Below are 21,551 nucleotides of genomic sequence, written 5' to 3'. Positions count from 1 at the left end.
TTAAAATAAGACGAACGGACCAAAACAAATAATAGATAATCCTTGTGAGTTTGGATCAGTTGATTGGAACGATGCATAAAATATGTAAGGTACGGAGTTCAAACCCGACTACCAAAAAAAATAAATAATGGATAAAAGATAAAGGTTGAAGAATATATTTTTGCTTTTTTTTATCAAATCGATCAACTACATATTTTCTTCATCCATTAAAAATGTTGCATCATTAATTATATTTATCTTTATTTTAAAATTATATTATATTGGGAAAGGGAAAATAGTGGCACTCCAATTTACAACCGCCTTCAAGGGAATGATTCTTGGCGTTACAAGATTAAATCCTTAGCAGTAATCTAATATACCATGAACAATTTATTGTCGGTTAATTACTTCCTCCAATCTTATTATAAGAAAAAATGCACAATAACTGATGTATTATAGACCAGATAAGTGTATTTTTTGTTTTATAGGAATAGGAGGAGGGAGTATAATATTTGTTAATAAAAGCATAAGTGTCCCTCAAAAAAAAAAAAAACATAAGAGTGAATCATCTCAAATATTAAGTTTGTTGTGTGTTCTTTCTTGCTCATTAATGATGGCAACTAACTTATTTGCAAAAGAGTAGTGATATATCGACAATCATTTATTGACAACTTTTATTTTCTCTTTTTTCATTGGTCTATAACAATAGAGAGAGAAAAAAGAAAAGAGATAATAAAAATATAATGCGAGTATGAAAGAGAAAGTTGTCAAAAAATTGTACGTTTTTCTTTGCAAAAATTCTGCCTCGGAGGAAGCATTTTAATTCTAAGTTTGGGTTCAAAAGCTTTTAATTAAGGGAGCTTCTACGGTGCAGTCATAAAACTGATTTTTTTTGAAAAAGTTAATTTTAATCTTAATGTTTGATTCATTTTTAAATTGTTGATTACTAATTAATGATCAATAGTAATTCATCTAATAATGTTTGCAACATCTTGGACTTACAGATACTATTTTATTGTTGGCATCTTTAACATGCAAACATAGTTGTTGATATCATGTGATAGTCTTAAGTGTTACACTTTATGGGATGTTACAATTAAAACAAGGTAGGATAAAATTAGATTAAGTGTATTCTTGTTAATCTGATGAATTGATGATACTATGAGGACTGAACTTTCGATGCCACTGTACAAACAGTGGGGTGTTACTCACAACACTTTTGATAGTATAATGTTAACTTCACCAAAAAAATCATTCTCATGACTTCACCAAAAAAGTCATTCTCATGACTTCACCATAGATTTTTCCATTAATTTAACACATATACAATGTTGATCGACTCTATAAGCTGATTTGTTGGTATCTACTATCAAGCAAGTGTGGTATACAACATCAAGTGCCTCTTTCTCTCAAAAAAAAAAAAAAAAAAAAACACATCAAGTGCTTCTTAAGGCGATTTTTATAGTTTAAAATAATAGATGTTATCTATCACATTTTTTTTTTTTTTTAACAAAGTTATCTATCACATTTTAACAAAGCAACATAGCTCCTTCCTTCAAAAAAGGAAAAAATAGTTAGCCTAGTGGCAACGATACACACTAGTGTTTCTAAGCCACTAAGGTTGATTTTGTTGGCCACAATTTTATTTTTTTGAGATGATCATTTATACCAAATTGAAAATGGGTACTTCAACCCTAAAAGAAAATGGGAACTTCCACCCTACACTTTTTTTTTCTTCCACCCTACACTTCTTACACACCCTCTACATTTCCTGACAAATATTCTTCCCCATTTCATTTGAAATCAGCTTCCCTCTTCGACCACCCACACACAAACTTCCCTCTCTCCTTCTTGCTATCTGCAGCCGGCCTTCACCTCCCTCTCCTTTTTCTCCAACTACACCCCTCTTATTCTTCCTCTCTACTGGGTGCAGAAAGTTCTCGTGTCTCCTTTTCTTGATGCATTTCAAGATATGTTCCCTAGACCGATGGTACTTTTTTTAACAAGCACGCATACCAAAAGAAATTGTAAAAAATTTAGCAGTGACACCAGCAGCATGCCTTGGGCCATACAAGTAGAGTATTTGCTACAGCAATTTACAACAGTTCCATGTCAGACGACAGGATTTAACGGCCTGGCATAAATTACCCAGCAGTTCAATTTTCGTAGACAATTATCTAATATCCAATTGTCATATATACAACGGGGAACAATTGCCATATAAGGAATGGAACCATCACAATATTGCAGAAGAAAAAACAATGTTCGTGAAGGCCGTATATTTACTATATCTATGATTGTAATAATGCTAGAGACAGAAAGGGGCTTACACCACATCAAAGAAAAAAAAGAAAGAGAACATGCACTACTCTCTGGTGTAATATTTCTATTAGTCGACCTGTATACCATAAAGAAGACCCCCTTCCTGGTACAACACTAGGAATAACATCTACATTCTGTACATCACAATTGGTTAGAGGTCAAGAGAATCGCTGCACATTACAGTCTATGGGAGTTGACATTTGTAAGAGCTTTAACAAAGTAATTGCGGATCTCTGGTATTATACGCTGAATCAGAAGAGAGTGCCTGCAAACAATTGGTGCCACACACAATCAAGAAGCTGAAGATTTAAGCATGAGACTATTTTAAATATCATATGATTTAAGCATGACACCATTCTAAATAAACTGTGCATTAAACAACTTGCTGAAACTGATTCGGCTAACCAAAGGTTGGTTTCTACAGTCACAAAAACTATCTATAATAAAGTTTAGCATCCCTTTGAATGAATTTTGTCTAAAACAAGCAGATGTAAGAACACAATAAGTCGTTGTGGAAGAAAAGAAAAGGACGTGAGATGCCAACTATATATTGAGCACACATCATAATATGTCCCTCCTCGCCCAAAAAGAACTGGAAAAAAAATCAGTGCACGGTACTTCACATTTAATATAAACTACCAAGGTCAAGAACACGAGTCACCAAAACTACAACAAACATGAAGAAAGAGCACTACTAAACAAGGTACCAAGTTATTAGTTCAGTATAAATTTTCAACATCGAATAGAATTGAAGGAATCAGATCAATACCCTGGCCGCGCGCTCAACTTATCAAAGTGCTCCAAGATAAAAAGAATGCATGCATGCCTCAACGATAATGCATTGAAGGCTTCTGAAAGTTCATACATACTTGACACGTTCTCTAGTAATATATCCTGAGAGACGAGAACATCGGGACATGAGGCACCAACTTTTCAAACACATATATCAAGCAAGACTTATTTTCATGAGAAAGAGAAGAGTAAATAATGTCCATACAACCAATTTTCCTAGCTCACCTGTGCAATTGTGTACTCACAGAGTCTCTTTAGTCCATCTAAAAGATATTGATCAGCTGCTCGAAGAAGGTCTTGAGCAATATCTGGAGTGATATCAACTGATCCAGTATATATAAATCTGGACGATGGTCAAATAAACAATAAGATATGTTATTCACAGATTATTAGAAACTTTCACATTAAAACTTTTACAAAACATGACTGCAGAATTTTTTAGACCTCATCATCAACTCAAAAACTTCCCATCTAATATTTGGGATCTCTATGTCCCTTGCATCCTTCTCCTGTCATGCAAATGCAATAAAACACATTCGTACATCAGTGAAATAAATCAATCACTTTCTGCTTTGAATAAAAATACAAATTTTGATGGTTATACACTTCAATTCAAATCCACCATTCAACGCAACAGCCAAGTTTGCAGTAAAAGTTGTCAGGAGGTTGAAAGAGCATGAAAATAAAAACATTTTATTGAAATAAAGTAGCTAAATAAAACACGTGAAGTCAATAATTGTTTACTTCTATTGGACAATTTTTTGTAACAAGTAAAAATAATAGTTGCTTCTTGCGGTATGCTTATCGAGCTTCTTTAGGGAAGGGAAAAATATAATTTGGTGTGGGAGCTCAGCGTATACTCACCCTATAACCACCATCAAACATTGCACGAAATGCATCTGAAGATGCCAGTAGACAAATTCTATGAGCATAAAAACGTTTGCCTGCAACAAAGAAAAGAGATTAACCGGTTAACAGTAAATGTCAACTGAAGATACAGTACCATATTTTAAGAGAAGGTAGCCATCCAACAGTTTTAAGAATGAAACACTGTGGACAGAAGGGATAATCACCTTCAACCAAAAATGTAACATCGGACAATGTAGCATTGTTTACATACTGCTCTCCTAAGTAAACCTGTAAGAAGAATAGTTTTTAATTATAGATAATCCAGCTTTTAGAAACACCTCACTCCATAATTACTTAGACAAAGCGAGATTGAAGAGGGAGCTCAGCACCCAAATTCTAATGCAGGTTGGAAGGCATGGAAAATAGCAAGACATTGATAATAACGTCTGTTTTGTTTTTTGGTAAAATAATAATGTCTGGTTATTAGACCATCAGATGCTCATTTTTAAATGGACCATATATTTTTAGCTAGACATCATCACTCATATTCACATAAACTTAAAATGTCAACACAGCAGTCAACAAATATCATACACAAATAATAATGTAAATCCATTAAGATGTCCTTGTATCGACCACTCACTACTATACACGACATGTGACACTGATATTAGAAAAACTTAAATACAAAAGTACATAAACAAATGGTAGGATTTCTATATGCAAAATGTGTGTTGAAAGGTCATATCAGTGCAAAAAGGGTTGATAGAAAAAAAGGAAACAACATTTTCCTCGGTTGAAATCAAAAGGAAAAAAGAAAAACTGAAGATTTCGAATACATGAAGACTGATGCCTATTGACATCATAAAGACTCCTTTCCTAAAAAGGATTGATATAAAAAAAAGGAAACAACATTTTCCTATGTTGAAGTCAAAAGGAAAAAAAAGAAAAAAAACAGAAGATTTCGAATAATTGAAAACCGATGCCTATTGACATCATAAAGACCCTTTTTTATTATTAAATTTGAACATAAAGATTGTGAGGATTGGGGAAAATACAACTGGACTTGAACCTGTGGTGTTGGAGAAGGAGGAGCAGCGTCTACAGGAGATAGGGCTGAGGCTTTATTGGCCAACTTGCATAAAGCCACAGCACCATCAAGTTGCTGTTTGGAGCTGGATGAGCTGAGAAGACTGATAAGCAACTCAAGACCTATATGGAAAAATGCTTAACTTTGAAATGTAACAAGTACAAAAAGGAATTTGTACAGCATGAAACAACAGTAATCAAACCCATGAAAGCATTTTACGAAGATGCATTTACCATGGTGTTCAATAAAAATTCTTCTTTGATCATCTGCAGGGCAAAGATGTGCAAGAACCAACGCAATTCGCCTTTGAAAACCCCTTTCTGAAACTCGCATAAGATATAACAGATGGTTCAACACCTATAAGAAGAAAATTGATGGATTACAAGTTTGAACACAACAACCAATAGAATTGATAGTTGATATACTAGTTCCATTCTAATAATTTCTCATGCTAGTTACAACAAAATGCAGAAAGTGATATTAGTATGATGTCATACACGACCGTGAATCTTCTCCTCTAATCTTTTCAATGTCTTGGCAACACAATCTTTAGTCGCCTGCAATAGAAACCATATCCACATAGGTCAATATATGTCCAAGAAGAATCTATTTTCCCCCATTCGATCCCTAATGCTATAACTATTCACATGCAATCATGAAGTATTTTAGTTCCCTTTTATACAGGAATCCAAGGATAAAAGCAGAAAGCCTGAAACAAAAGCTAAAACTAGGAATAAAGAGAAAACTTACTTGAACAATAAACTCTCCTTCTTGTAGTCTTTGAACTCCACCTACCCTAATGAAATCCGACACATTATCCTGCAGGGAAAAATAAAACAAAAAAGGGAATAGTTAATTACTATATTTGAAGTAACCATTATTTAAATTTAAGAGTGGAGATGTAAATCATTGTATCCAAGTGGGGTGGTTGAAATGGAGGAAGTCTTCGCATCTTTATGTGATAAAAAGATGCAGCTCATGTGAAAGGGAAAATTTTGTCAAACAGTTATAAGACTGACAATGTTGTATGATACGGTTGATGGGCTCTAAAATGCCAACACGGGAATAAACTCAATGTATCAAGGATGAGAATGCTGTGTTGGATGAGTGGAAATATTAGACATAAGGATCGGGAAAAGTAACATTTGAGAGAGAGAGTTGGAGTAGCACCTATTTGTAGAAAATAGGTGGCTTAGAAATGTGTGTAGAAGTCCTTCAGATTCAATAGAAAGGAGAGTAGATATGATGGAGCATAGCTCAATCGCTAGAGACAGAGGAAAGCCAAGAAAAACTATGGGCAAAACATTGATGACTGCTCTTTTGGCCCCCCTATTTACCCTTAAAGCCTATAAAACAACGTTCGGGAGATATCTCCCGAAGGGCTTATAAACACAAAAGTCGTTCGGGAATTACGAACCAAACCGCTTTGGGGGGCCAAAAAAGCAAAATTCCAAAACATTTAAGATTTAGAGGTCAATCATTTGGCTAATATGATGACTTGTGATATTATGGAATCGTTTGATCCACATAGCCGATCCCGCCTAGCGAGACAAGGCTTGGTTGTTGTAGTAAGACAGAAGATGTCCACTTCATTCGGATTTTCAGTTATATCATACCTCATTCTCTGCAAGGCCATAAAGAGCAAAAGCAGCATTATGTTGCAAAGACCCATTTTTTGAGTCAAGAAGCTTGAGCAGTGGCACTAAACCACCATTGTGTGCAATACCCGCTTGGTTATGTGTGTCCTGAAATTGGAAGGAAAAAAATATCAATCATGGCAAAGGGGATGTTTATATGTTAAAAAGAACTCTGCCTATAAATGGAAACATTGTATAGCACTAAGATGAGTTATGTTCTTAGGTATGAGCCCGCTGGATACATCAATTAACGAGAAGATGGAGGTGTACAAGATGAGTTGCAAATCTAAAAAATTATTACGGAAGGAAAGAAAACACTGACATGTTTCCATGAATCTAAAAGAGAATCACATTCCCAACTTACACAATTGAATTATAAACAAGGAAAGAAAAAAAAATAACCTGGGCCAATCTCCCCAATGCAAAGGCAGACATTTCTCTAAGTTGTACATCAGGAGACGAAAGCATCTCTATCAAAGGTCGGACAGCACCTCTCTGTACAATGTGAACCTAAACAAACCAGGTGGAACGTATGGTAAGAACTGTGAGCAAGGAGATATAATGTATGATGCACTATCACAGGAGTAGCACCTATATAATCAACTATTCTAGAACCATGGAGTTGTTATTTAAGCAAGATGTAAAAAATACAAAACAACCAAACATGGAATTGTAGTTGTTGAACAGTTACCCCCAACTAATGTTCAGTTGTTTTATTCAACAAAAAAAAAAGTATGTTGTTGATTCTGTTCTTTCCATCTCTCTTAACTACTCAAGATACAACCGTAAAAGTGGAGTGAGGGATTCATCCCAGCTTAACTCTCTCTTTACCCCTCAAGTACAAGTACAAAAATAAACAATAAAAGAAAGTGAACCAAACTTGAAAGTTTGACTTGGAGATTTTGAAAAATTACTCCTAACTAAAATTTTTCGTTATCCCTTCCAATTGTGAAGTTTATCATTACCTTGCAGTCTGAATCAGTTGCTGCAAACTGTCCAAGTAACAATGCCGCTTCCCTCTGACTTTCAGGGCAGCGTGAGCTATTAAAAGAAACATTATTAGAATGCATTAATTGAAATATGTTGATTTAGTTATAAATCACAGAAATTATTGTCAAGAAACAAAAAAATTGGGCATATAAACAAATAAAGCCAAAACAAATTCAAGATACAGGGAGAGGGAAGGGGAATTGCAATAGAATGGGCCCGGCAATAATAGAGTCCAGAGCTGATATTATACCTAAGTAATCCAATAACTGGTTGTAAAGCACCTGCAAATAAAACCTCTTTCTTTATATTAGGAGATGAGTGAACTAGATTTCCAATCACACCAACCTGTAATACAATCCAATTCATTGCATATGCCAGATGAGAGATGTATATAGACAGCTCAAAATTATTGCAAAACCTAAAATTTATCATTACAGTTTCCTTATCCATACCGCTTCATAATGAATAGCAGCATCTTCAGAACGCAGCATTAGAATCAGAGTCGGAAGAGCATCACATTCAACAATCTGGCAAATCATCATGTTATGTAACTAATTATCATATTCAAAACTCAACTTTCAACAATGACCACTGCCTACCTGAATTTTATTTTCATCATTTTTAAAAGCTAGAGTTCGCAGTGCACCAGCAGCTGCTCTTTGCACCTTTGTATCAGCAAATTCCAGCAAATGAACAAGTGGTGGAATTCCACCTTCCATCCTACACAGAAAATCCATATAATGTTAAGAAAAAAAATCCAAACTGAGTCTAAATATACGATCGTGCATGAGAGGCAAACCTGACATGGGTTTTAATGTTGCTATTCTCATGTGCGAGATTAGTAACAGCATCCGCAGCCCTACGAATGAGACTATTAATGGCACGAGAAGTCAAACCATTATTATGCCTCTTTAAAAGATCAACAAGATGTGTTAAGGCACCACCGTCCACAATTAGTTGTTGATGTTCCGGCTGTAGAAAGCATTTCAAATAAGATGTTAGCTGAACAATTATATCTTTTTTTAAAGGGCAGCTAAAAGTTAAATGGAATATATGATATATGCCATATATATAATACAAAGTCTGGTGAAAAGGTGACACGGTCCTCATCATGGAGGATGTTGGCAAGTGAATTGATAAAGGAAATCACATTCTACTCTATTCACATCTCATAATCAAAGCTAAAATCAATCATGTAATTGGCATAACAGCGTACATACACGAATGTTTAGAACTCTAAAATCCCATAGCAAGAGACACCCTCACCGTAGTCTCAGACCAGACCACCCAATTTATTATTTAAACCTATGAGAGACATTCACTTTAATTGAACATTTTAAAAGAATTTACTGTCTCGTAATTGGTCATCCAAAAACTCATTTGATTTTTTCGCTTGGTTAATTGACCATGGATTTTTCTCTTAGTATTTCAAGTTTTTGTTCAATGCATTCAGATTTCATTATGACTGTATATGGTCACTTCCTTGGCACATTACTGTGATTTAGTGTAATTGGTTTCACAAAGTAGAGTAACAAAATTGATTTCACTTCACATCAGATGTGATTTCGGTTAAAATAGTTGCTATCAGAAAAGAAAAGAAAAAATTATTGTGACTCCAAACCACTGTTTGAGTAGAAGTGAAAAGAAAAAAGGAAAAAAATCAGTATGGGGTTTAAAATTTACACCAAAGTTTACAACAAACAAACTTTCAAGGGAAAGACATGCAAATATTAATCATTTTACTTCAGACTCTATTATAACCAAAATTAATTTTATAAAATCAGTTTTTTATTTAAAATTAAGTTTACCCAAGTACATGCATTAGTGATGTATCCTCTCTAGAATGAAATATGACAAACCAACGGTACATTCAAAACAGATAAAACTGAAAGTCCTGACAGTGGATGTTGATATAAAACAAAATTTCCATTCACCCTCTTGAATACAACATAACTGTGGATTAAAAAAAAATCCAATATGACACACTCAAAAATCCATATAGATCATTCAATACAGTATGTCCTGTTTAATAGGAAAAATAAAACAAAACGGAATAATTTGCTATACTCTCCTTAGCTAAACTCTTATACTAACATAAGATATTAGAATGAAAATACATAACATTTTTTGTGTCTCACCGTGCTTTAATTTTAAAAGCACAAAACAAAACTAGAGCCAAATTCCGATAAGCTACTTTTCCTCCCACTCTAATATGCCAACTTCATTTTCTCATTTCTAACATTCTACTTCATATGGCTAACAATTCACTTGGATAATACTGCCATAACAAAAATTGAATAACATTTCTAAGAAGATGCACTATTACTACTCACTAATTGAATTCAACCTAAAACAATTCTTCAATCAATTTCATTTTCCAGAATCATACAAATTTGATAAAGAAAAATCATATTACCTTGACGGCGAGAAGTCCTAACGCGAAGGCACTCCCTTTCTCAACTTCATGCTCAAACGGCAACGGCTTCTGAACGCAATCAGTCACCGGCGGCGCTTGAAGATGCTTAATCAGAGCCGGAATCGCACCTCCTTCCACAATCACATTCACCACTTCCTCTGCAAACAAAATCACCAGTAAATTCACACACTCGTGCAATTCAACCGCAATTCAACAAGATCGGAGACATAGATTTACCATTCTTCGCGAGATCGGCAAGCGCATGAGTAGCACGCTTAGCCGCGGCTCGATCGGCTTCATTCCACGTGAAAGTAGACTCGAGAACGGTGACCTGATTAGCAACTTCGACGAGAAGTGCCGCACGTTCGTCGGCGGTAGGCGGTGCCGACGAGATCTGACGGTCTTCCGGTAATTCTTCGTCTAACTTACGTTTTTGCCCCTTCCTCTCGGAGAGGCAGTGACCTTGGCGTCTCTGAAACTCCATGAAAGAGAGAGAAGAAGGGTGAAGAAGAGTGTGGTGTTGGTTGGCGCTATGGTTAACAGAATGGAATGGAAAGAGAAAATCAGATAGAAATGGCGAGAATTGGAAATGAAGATTTGAATGGATCACAGAACTGAAGGGGTATTTTCGGTAGTTACGGTAAAATTGAAACCACCGCCGTTATTACAAAAAAGAGAGATGTGGGTTTTGCACAGGCTCAATCTGGATATTGAGAAGGGGAAACCAGTCACTATCTGCACTCCCTATTTTCTTTAACACACCCGTTTCATATTTGGATCTTTTTTTGAGTGAACCATCAAATTCGTCCCTGAATTTTCACGCGTCGGCCAAATTAGTCCCTCAATTATACGAAATTTCAATTTCATCCCTGAATTTGTCAAACGTCCATCAAAAAGGTCCCTCCGTTAACGGGCTCCGTTAGCCATGCTGACATGTCGTCTGGCATGGTGTGCTGTCCTGTACGCGTGGCAAGAAGGAAGCCACGTGTTCAGGGACGAATTTGATTGATTTGGAAAAAGTTCACTTTTCATTTTTCAATTTAATTTTTTCGTGCTTTTCCCATTTTGCCCCTGCATTACATATTCCTTCTTCTTCACATTTTACTCAGAACCATCAAAAACATCCTTGACTCTTCTCCTTCCCGCTAAAACGTTCTCCATTTTCACCCCTCCAAAATCATCCTCATCTCCATCGATTCTGGCGTGTTTGAAGTTCCTGTGTTCGACCGTGATCAAAGGTAACACCTTTCCTTTTGTTTATCAAGATTCTGGCGTGTTTCGTTTTGGCACCGTTTTTGTTCGTTTTTGTTCGTTTTTATCATTTCGTTTTGGCGTTTTAAGATTCTGTCTGTGATCATTTCGTTTTCATTTTGTCCTTTTGTTGCGTGTTTGAGACAAATGGTTTGGTATGATTATTCGTTTTTAGGGTTTTTGGTAAAGTTGTAAAAATTTGAAAATTTAATTTTTTTTCCTGGTTGGTTACTAAATTTGATGAACATTTAACTTTGTAATGAAGGAAATTACACGTTTGTATTTGAGTTTTGCATTTTAGTTTTGTATTTTTTTGTTGTTTTGTTTGTGATTAAAATCAAGGTTGCCGAATTCTGCATCATGGTGGTGAGCATATAACACTAATACTGCATCATGGTGGTGATTCTGTGTTGTTTTGTAGGATGGAAGAGCATATAACACTAATACTGCATCATGGTGGTGATTTAGTGCGAAATGAGAATCGGAGGCTGCAATATGTTGGCGGTGAATTCTGTGTATGGGAAAAGATATATGTTGATGAGTTGTGTTTGTGGGACATTGAGAAGATGGTGAAACATTGCAAAAGCTACTTCAAGGTATCTAAACTAGGGTACATGAAGCCGTATGAGGGTGTTTCCAATGATCTGAACATCTGCTTGACTCCATTGACAACTGATCAACATATTTTGGATATGGTGCAAGCTGCAAGGTCTAATGGTAATGAAGTTGAAATATATGCACAACATTTGGTAGATAATGAGGAGGTTGAAATTGTTCCATTAACAACTGAAGAGAGGGAGGAGGTTGAGAGAGAAATGGAAAAATGTCTGAGAAGTGCAAAAACAAGGGAGGAGGAACCAATTAAAGTTATGGAGGTTGACATACTAACTGCTGAGGAAAGAAATGTGGTAGAGTGTTTGGTTGCTAGTGTGCAAACTAGGGTTGGTAATGAAGAGGAAATTGTTGATGATATGCAGGAGGGAATGGAAGAAGACAATGTTGGTGCTACTCAAGGAAGGGAAGAAGACAATGTTGGTGCTACTCAAGGAAGGGAAGAAGACAATGTTGTTGATAATGAAGGAGGAAATGTCACTCAGGCTGAAGAAAGTCAGCCTCAAGAAACAGTCACCCAACAAGAAACTCAGGTTGAGGAAAATGTCACCAAAGGAGCTCAGAAAAAGGCAAGGAAAAGCAAAGGCAAGGAAAAACAAACTGCTGCACCAAAAAGAAAAAGACCAGTGAGATACTCAAGAGGGACTGGGGTGACCATTAATGATGATGGCCCACTTGTGTTTGATTCTTCTAGTGATGACACTGATTTTGAGGCGGATTATGTGGCTGGACATAGAGACTCTCACTGTGAGGTAGGTAATGGTAGCCAGGTTCACATTGAAATGTCTGAGCCTAATGAAGTATGCAGTGATAATGACAGCTATGTTTCTGAGGAGTTAAGGAGTCCAATAAGCACTGATGATGAAGGTGATGGAAATAGGAATATAGTTTATCCTCAATTTAATGAAAATGCTGGGTTTGGTGATGTAAACTTGGAACTTGGAATGGAGTTTGCTACTCTTCAAAAATTTAAGGATGCTGTTAAGGATTACACCATTCACAAGGGAAAAGATATTAAGTGGCTGAAGAATGATAAGAAGAGGGCAAGGGCTGAATGCAAGCATGAAACATGTGGTTGGGTAATATATTGTGCAAGGGATGAAAAGAGGAAGTGTTTTCAGATCAGAACATTTGTGAGTAAACATGATTGCCCTACAGATTTCAAGAATAAACAAGCTAATAGGAAATGGGTGGTTAAGATGCTTGAGAAAGTCTTAAGGTTTGATCCTGAAATAAAGCATAGAGAAATATTTGATTTGTTCAAGAAGGATTATAAGGTGATTCTTGATGACAACTTGATTTTTAGGGCAACAAAAGAAGCAAGGGATTTGGTTGAAGGCAGTGAAAGGGAGCAATATGGTCTTTTGTGGGATTATGCAAATGAACTGCTGAGGAGTAACCCAAACTCAACTGTGAGGATGAATACAACACCAATGCCACAGTCCCCTCCACAATTCAAAAGATTTTATGTTTGTCTGGATGCATGTAAACAAGGTTTTAAGGCTGGATGTAGACCATTGATTGGGTTAGATGGATGCTTTCTTAAGGGGTATTATGGAGGGCAACTTTTGTCTGCTGTGGGACAAGATGGAAATAACCATATTTATGTCATTGCTTATGCCATTGTGGATGTGGAGAATAAAGATAACTGGAAATGGTTTTTGGAATTATTACATAAAGATCTTGGAGATTATGAGCGTAATGGATGGAACTTCATCTCAGACATGCAAAAGGTATGAATAACCATCTTAGTCTTTTTCATCTTTCATGTTATGTCCCTTTTTTTCATGCATTCTGATGTATAGTAATAGCTGAAAATAGTAAGTAAAATAATGCAGGGACTATATTGATATTTATTAATATAATTCAGGGACTAATTTGATAGTAAGTTGTATAATTCAGGGACTAGTGTGATAGTAAGTTGTATAATTCTGGGACTAGTTTGATAGTAAGTTGTATAATTCAGGGACTAATTTGATGGATAGTGATATATATTAGGGAATAATGATTCTGTAATTGTTAAAATTGGCAGGGTTTGATTCCAGCCATGCAAGAAGTGATGCCTGGGGTGCCACATAGATATTGTGCAATGCATCTATGGAGGAACTTCACAAAACAATGGAAGGAGAAGGAATTGAGAGGGGTGGTATGGGAGTGTGCAAGGGCAACAACTCCCACTCAATTCAACCGCATTATGGAGAGGGTGAAGAGGCTTAATCAGAAGGCATGGGAGTATCTTAACAAATGGCCAAAGGAAGCATGGACTAAAGCTTATTTTAGTGAAAATTGCAAGGCAGATAACATAGTGAACAATGCTTGTGAGGTTTTCAATGCAAAGATCTTGAACTATAGAGGGAAACCAATACTCACTTTCGCTGAGGATGTTAGGTGCTATGTTATGAGAAAAATGAGTCATAACAAGATGAAGCTTGATGGGAGAGCTGGACCACTATGTCCTTGGCAGCAAAGTAGGCTAGAGAAAGAAAAGCTTGCCAGTCACAATTGGACACCAGTGTGGAGTGGTGATAATCCAAGGCAAAGGTATCAAATAGAAAATTACTCCAGAATCAAAGTGGATGTTGATATATTTAAGCAAACTTGCACATGCAGATTTTGGCAGTTAACTGGTAAGTGTTTTCTTTTATTTTTCTAGCTAAATATGTTTTATTTTTATACTCATTCTGGTGTTTTTGATTTGAACTGGAATATGTTGGATTTGAATGCAACAGGAATGTCATGTATGCATGCTTGTTCAGCCCTTGCATTGAGAGGTTTAAAGCCAGAAGACCATTGTCATGCTTGGTTGACCCTTGGATCTTATAGGGCAACATACAACTACTTCATTCAGCCAGTTAATTCCCAAATATATTGGGAATCAACTCCTTATGAAAAACCTGTGCCACCAAAGGTTAAAAGGGCTCCAGGAAGACCAAAGAAAGCCAGAAGAAATGATGGTAATGAGGAACCTGTTTGTGGGAGTCAGATGAAGAAGACATACAATGACACTCAATGTGGGAGGTGTGGATTGCTTGATCATAATGCAAGAAGTTGTATGATGCAAGGTGTTAGTAGGAGACCAAAGGAAAATCCTGGCAATGTAGATGATGTGGATGAAAATGCTGGCAATGTAGATGCTGTGGATGAAAATGCTGGGAATACTCCTAATGAAGTGCCAGAAAATGCTCCTAACTTTGTGCCTGGAAATGCTCCTAATGAAGTGCCAGAAAATGTTGTGCCAGCAATTGATCCTAATGAAGTGCCTGCAAATGTTGTGCCAGAAAATGCTCCTTACTTTGTGCAACATAATGTTGTTGCACATGCTGGACAGGTATGACTTTTAATTTTTAAGGATCGTTTTGGCAATTAGTATATTAATTGAAGGACTGATATGATTGATTCTGTTATGATTTTAGGGACTAATTTGATTGAAATTGAAATTTCAGAGTCTTGCACCAAGGAGGTATGGCCTTAGAGGACCGGTTCCTTCAGCTAATAGGCCAAAGAATACACCAATGAGGGGTCCTGCACCAGCTCATCCAACTCCTGCTGGCATGATTAGGGTTCCATATCCAACCTATGGTCCACCCGGTTCGACTCAACCTCAATTCATGGAGTTTATACCAACTCCCGGATTTCCCAAGAAGTGATGCTTCCTGAAGTTTAATAGATGTTTTGGATTTGTAATATGTAGGCTTATTTGAATTATGCCCCATAGTTGGGTTTTTTTTTGCTTAACTTGCCATTTAAGTCTTATGACTTGTTAATGCCCCAAAATTGGGTTGCTTTTGCTTATGTAATTTCTCAGAATTATGACTTATTACCTATGACTTTTGCCTATGTAATATCACAGTTTTAATTTCTGTGTTCTGTAATTTCAAGGATCAATTTGATATATGATTAAAATATTCAGGGACTAATTTGATGGTTTTAAATATGATCTGGGGACGAATTTGTGTGTTCTGAATCATCTTCAACCTCTTTTCATAACCATTAAACTTATTATTCAAGGAAATTTAGGTGATATTAGAATGTAGATTATAGATTGTGTAATTAGGGTTCCAATTTTATACAATTGGGGAAGACAAAGTCGTTGGGGAAGAAAAGAGTTGTTTGGGGAAAAAATAAAAAAAAATTCTGCAAATCAATCAATTTAGTCCTTCAAAATGTTTGGAATTATCAGCCAAATTAGTCCCTGCCTACGTGGCGTATGACATGTAAGAGGTTAACGGCCACGTCAGCACCGTTAACAGCCCGTTTGACCAGAAGGACTAAATTGATTGACAATTAACAAATTCAGGGATGAAATTGAAATTTCGCATAATTGAGGGACTAAATTGGCCGACGCGTGAAAATTCAGGGACTAACTTGATGGTTCACTCATCTTTTTTTCCAAAATGCAAGACCATTTAAAAAAGGTGGATTCTAAGGTGAGGGATCAATTAATTCTCTCACGAATGAAGCACAAAGAAAATACCATAAGATGTAATCAATGGATCACATTTGTTAGAAATCAAAATATGATGTGCATATTTAATACTAGTACTCCCTTCACAGAGTAACGATCAAACTTGATGTAACGATCAAACTGAGCTAAGCTCACGGAGAAAGTATATGTTAAGCAAATTGAGAGAATATTTGTCCTTTCTAAAATTTTGAATACTAAATTAATCGATAAACACAAATTCAAAGACCGACAAACTTATTTAAAAATTGTTAAGTTAGAATGGAGTGAAGAAAAGTTAATAAATACTACCTCCGTTTCTAATTGTAGGACCCTTTTGCTAAAATCACGAGAATTAAGAAAGTGGATATTTGTATTAAAGTTGTTTGTAATCACTATTGTTTTTACAATTTTATCCTTAAGATTGAGAGTTAGTTTATGTTTTTCATATGTTATTATTGCTGATTGAAGAAAAAGATGTATGTATAATAAATAGGGACATGTATGTAAAGAAATAATTAATGTAGTTGAAAATAGCAAATGAATCTTATAAAAAAGGACAAAAAAAATTATCAAAAGAGACTTATAATTAGGGATAGAGGTAGCACCACAATATTTCAACGAGCACCTAACATAAGGACATCGGTGGTGTCACTATTGAAATTGCCCGTGTAAATATTACTCAAAAATCATGGAGTGATATATGAATATGGTGTACTCCTCCACTCATGTACTTTCAATTTGATCTAGAGATTCATCATCTACAAAAGGAAATATTATTATTAACAAAAAAATGTCAACAATCTCCATCTACACACGGTTAGGTTAGCCATTGTTGAGGGATTAGTCTAATTCTAAATTACTAGACAAATTCTATTGTCATTGTCACTATCCTATTGTTGTCATTAAAAATGCACTCACTGTTGACAATTGACAATGATTATAAAATGGAAAATAGTAGTAGTAGTAGTAGCTGCCAAGTGCCAACCAAATCAAACAAGCAAAAGTCAAAGTGAACTAGTCTTTGCCCATCCCACTAAAATAAATGCCGTCCTTCATCACCCTTCAACCCAACCCAACCCAACCAACGGTAACCAAATCAAACAAAATCAAAGCAACAATGAAAAACCAATTCTGTTCTGTCCTTTGAACCTGTCTTTGTTCTGACCAGTTAGTTTCCCGCGTCATCATTAATTATTCTTTTCTTTCCTTCCTTCTTCCCTCCCTCCCACTCCTTCTCCAAATTCTCTTTCCTCAACACCTTTTCATAACAAACTTAACTTACTATTACTCTTTATTCTCCAAAATTTTCAACCATGTCCATCCTCTTCTTCCTCCTTCTCTTCATCTCTTTCCACACCCCCTCTTTTTCTCAAACACCCCCCAAAGGCTTCCTCATCAACTGCGGCACCCTCACAACAACCCAAATCAACAACCGTACATGGCTTCCCGATTCAAACTTCATCACCACCGGCACACCCAAAAACATAACCACCCAAGTCCTTCTCCCAACTCTCAAAACCCTTCGTTCATTCCCTCTCCAAGTTAAAAAACACTGCTACAATATTCCTGTGTATCGCGGTGCAAAATATATGATACGTACTACTTATTTCTACGGTGGAGTCAACGGTGTTGATCATCCTACGCCGCCGGTGTTTGATCAGATCATTGATGGAACGTTATGGAGTGTGGTGAATACTACGGTGGATTATGCTAATGGAAACTCGAGTTTTTATGAAGGGGTATTTTTGGCTGTGGGGAAGTTTATGAGTTTTTGTATCGGGTCGAATAGTTATACGGATTCTGACCCGTTTGTTTCTGCTTTGGAGTTTTTGATTCTTGGAGATTCCTTGTATAATACCACTGATTTTAACAACTTTGCTATTGGTTTGGTTGCTAGAAATAGCTTTGGTTACTCCGGACCAAGCATAAGGTTAGTTGGACTTGGACACTGTTTTCTTCAACTTTTGTCAAGTTTTGATGATATTAATCTTTATTTGGTTGGTACTTGGTAGATATATAGAATATAGATCATTATCATTTAGTTGTGGTTATACTGTATCTGTAAAATTTCCTAAGTTTTTGTTGTCCTATCCTATGCTATTCTTTTTTAGTGTTTTACCATGAAATTCTCCTCAACTAATTATATTCTAACCTAATAGAGTATTTTGACTTGAAATTGATAGTTTAATTTCTAAAATTAACGAAATGATTCTGATAGGTGCTTGGGTATAATTCCTAAATCTAATCAAGTAGAATGGGATGCTCGGTGGAGAATTTAAGTGGCTTGGTTCTTCTCCCTTGATAATAACTAGCTTTTAAGGGAGGGTTACATGATTGAGGATCTTCAGTTTCGAGACCCTTTTAAAATTTATCAATTTCAGGGATAAAATCTTTAGACGTGACTAAGACCATGTTTGAATTGACTAATATGAGCTTATTTGTTGTGTGACTATTTGGGAGAGCTTATAGAAGCAACTTATGACATGTTCATTAGTGGTTTTCAGCTTATTTCAGCATAATAGCATCCTTAAGAATAGAGTCTAAGGGTGTGTTTGGATGGGGGATTTAGAAGGGGAAGAGAGGGTAGGGTTTAATTTTCTTTTTTAAAGTACGGACACTATAAAATACATTTTTTTAAATTGAAATAAAAACATGATAAATAATCATATATAATACTTAAATCACGCTTAATTTTTGTTAAAAAAATGTTTTATATTGTTACAGCATATGAGATATTTGAAGAGGATTATATGGATTAATTAATTTCATAACATAATATTAGAAGTTTAAATGTTTAAGTTGTATTAAATTTACATTACATAGCTTAATTTCCTTGTTTTTCCTCAAAAAAAAAAAAAAAAATCATTTCCTTGTTCATCTTTTTTAGTAACCTCTAATTTTGGGTTTATGATTATTTGTTATCAGATATCCTGATGATCAGTTTGACCGTATCTGGGAGCCATTTGGACAGAGTAATTCAACCAAAGCAAACACTGAGAATGTTTCTGTTTCTGGCTTTTGGAATCTTCCACCTTCAAAAGTATTTGAAACACATCTAGGATCTGAACAATTAGAATCCTTGGAATTGAGATGGCCTACCGCGTCACTTCCAAGCTCCAAATACTACATCGCTCTATACTTTGCTGACAACACTGCTGGATCAAGAATTTTTAACATAAGTGTAAATGGTGTGCATTATTACCGTGATTTGAATGCGATCGCTTCAGGCGTTGTTGTCTTTGCCAACCAATGGCCTCTTTCTGGTCCTACAACAATAACTTTGACTCCATCTGCTAGTTCATCCTTGGGCCCCTTAATTAATGCCGGCGAAGTCTTTAATGTGCTGTCTCTTGGAGGAAGAACTTCCACTCGAGACGGTATGGCTTATGATTCCTTGTTTCTTTGCTTGTTTAATCGTGAACATGCGAGGTTTTGATATTGGAAACATTCTCTTCTTGACAGTTATTGCTTTGCAAAGGGTAAAAGAGAGCCTCCGAAATCCTCCACTTGATTGGAGTGGTGATCCTTGCGTGCCTCGGCAATACTCATGGACCGGTATCACATGCTCCGAAGGGCTCCGTATCCGTATAGTGACTTTGTAAGCTCAGATTTGAGTAGTTAGTTATTAGTGTATGCTCCCTTTCAATTTTATATGTGCTGTCTAAATGAATTGCTTACTCATGATTTCCTGTTGTTTTCAGAAATTTGACAAGTATGGATCTTTCAGGATCTTTATCGTCTTTTGTTGCCAATATGACAGCTCTCACTAACATGTAGGTTCTCAGGTTGAAACATATCGGTTCATGAAATGTAATATTTAATTTTTTTGATCCTTAAGGTATTTCTTCTTTGCAGCTGGCTTGGGAATAACAGTTTGTCTGGACAGATCCCTAACCTCAGTTCACTAACGATGTTGGAGACATTGTAAGTTTTTCTATGATGGTTTATCTTCGTAGCACATTTTTAATAACATTGTTGAATGTTGCCAGTTTACAATTTTTTCATTCAATGAAAACACATATTCTAGTCAACTCTTCTTTTTGTCATCAAGTAACTTCTACAGTAGTGTTTTATAGCACATCTAAATGTTTAAAATCTGACATAAATATATTCATGGAGTTCTGTATTTGAATATTGTTATTGTGTTTTAAGGCACTTGGAAGAGAATCAATTCAGTGGAGAGATTCCCTCATCCCTAGGGAACATCAGCAGCTTAAAAGAAGTGTAAGTGATTGTGGCCGGAAGCTACTTATACATTATGATTATTATGTACTGTATCATTATATGAGTGATACATATAATCTTACCATACTTGTTTAAATTAGGGAGCATCAGAGCTGAAATTGTTAATAACTAATTAAGTTTCACGATAATTGATTCGTGGTATTTTGTTGTAAGCAGATTTTTACAAAACAACAATTTAACTGGTCAAATTCCGGCAAATCTCCTTAAACCAGGACTGAGCATCAGGTAAATAAGTAAACCTTTTCACCTTGCCATCATGAGTTCTACAATTGTTGGCTTTCTGACTTATGCATATATTTACCAACAGAACTTCCGGAAACAATTTCTTGTCACCTCCAGCACCTTGAGGGATTTGCTTAGTCCCTACTATGGTAGAGATAAAGAATTTTTTCTCTTCAAGATTTTTTTGTGCTTAGATTGTTCTGATTTTGGTGGAAGTTCTTCGTTTTCAACTCGTAAACCGAAGATCAAACTTCAATTCAACCTTCTCTCGCTGTAGAGCATACAGCTTTATTGTTTTTGACTTGGAGTGTACTTTCATATTAGTGGAACAGATTCTTTCAACTTTGGCTCTCAGTTCCTTGAAAGTTGGAATGTTCTGTGAATTTGTATCTTGCATATCATTGTATAGGCATTATTTATTATTTGATTAAAAAATTTAATGCTGTTTTTTTGTTTGTCATTTTTCATAATCATTTCATGTTCTGTCAGGTTCCAATGTACTTCCTCATATAATCTTAGAAAACTCAGAATGTGTTTGAACAAGTGATGAAGATCAGATTGAAGTGGAATCTGATAGAACAAATAGAATTGACTTGAAAAAAAGAAGCTACCAATTTATCGAATATTTTTATGATGGAGTGAAAAGAATATGAATTTCATTCCATATCCTCAAATTGAATGAAAGGGAAGAGAAGCTGAGTA

The 21,551-nt window shown here is 35.7% G+C and overlaps 4 protein-coding genes across 4 annotated transcripts; 3 read left to right on the top strand and 1 right to left on the bottom strand.

Moving 5' to 3' along the window:
* Positions 1-2,040: 2,040 nt before the first annotated feature.
* LOC11409016 (ARM REPEAT PROTEIN INTERACTING WITH ABF2) lies at positions 2,041-10,726 on the bottom strand. Its single transcript, XM_003592384.4, has 19 exons — positions 10,313-10,726; positions 10,076-10,233; positions 8,459-8,631; positions 8,259-8,379; positions 8,112-8,186; positions 7,910-8,004; positions 7,635-7,710; positions 7,072-7,179; positions 6,649-6,777; positions 5,783-5,851; positions 5,530-5,589; positions 5,266-5,389; positions 5,015-5,154; positions 4,167-4,230; positions 3,958-4,037; positions 3,538-3,602; positions 3,319-3,436; positions 3,071-3,195; positions 2,041-2,566 (listed from the first exon to the last, which is right to left on the bottom strand). Exons 1-19 carry the CDS (start codon positions 10,557-10,559, stop codon positions 2,479-2,481), a joined length of 2,115 nt encoding a protein of 704 aa, XP_003592432.1. The 5' UTR covers positions 10,560-10,726; the 3' UTR covers positions 2,041-2,478.
* A 1,022-nt stretch (positions 10,727-11,748) lies between these two features.
* LOC120579362 (uncharacterized) lies at positions 11,749-14,591 on the top strand. The gene is made up of 2 exons (XM_039831365.1): positions 11,749-13,671; positions 13,971-14,591. The coding sequence occupies exons 1-2, from the start codon at positions 11,749-11,751 to the stop codon at positions 14,589-14,591; spliced, it is 2,544 nt and encodes an 847-aa protein (XP_039687299.1).
* An 81-nt stretch (positions 14,592-14,672) lies between these two features.
* On the top strand, positions 14,673-15,758 carry LOC120577904 (uncharacterized). Its single transcript, XM_039829818.1, has 2 exons — positions 14,673-15,266; positions 15,382-15,758. The coding sequence occupies exons 1-2, from the start codon at positions 14,679-14,681 to the stop codon at positions 15,583-15,585; spliced, it is 792 nt and encodes a 263-aa protein (XP_039685752.1). The 5' UTR covers positions 14,673-14,678; the 3' UTR covers positions 15,586-15,758.
* A 1,657-nt stretch (positions 15,759-17,415) lies between these two features.
* LOC11420244 (putative leucine-rich repeat receptor-like serine/threonine-protein kinase At2g14440) lies at positions 17,416-21,319 on the top strand. Its single transcript, XM_003592383.4, has 8 exons — positions 17,416-18,312; positions 19,308-19,759; positions 19,845-19,980; positions 20,084-20,155; positions 20,238-20,306; positions 20,535-20,606; positions 20,784-20,852; positions 20,935-21,319. Exons 1-8 carry the CDS (start codon positions 17,696-17,698, stop codon positions 20,972-20,974), a joined length of 1,527 nt encoding a protein of 508 aa, XP_003592431.1. The 5' UTR covers positions 17,416-17,695; the 3' UTR covers positions 20,975-21,319.
* Positions 21,320-21,551: the final 232 nt, after the last annotated feature.

Source organism: Medicago truncatula, chromosome 1 (genome assembly GCF_003473485.1).
Source record: "Medicago truncatula cultivar Jemalong A17 chromosome 1, MtrunA17r5.0-ANR, whole genome shotgun sequence".
NCBI classification, from domain to species: Eukaryota; Viridiplantae; Streptophyta; class Magnoliopsida; order Fabales; family Fabaceae; genus Medicago; species Medicago truncatula.
Note: the sequence above shows the minus strand (reverse complement) of the source record. Positions and strands in the feature narration are given on the sequence as shown.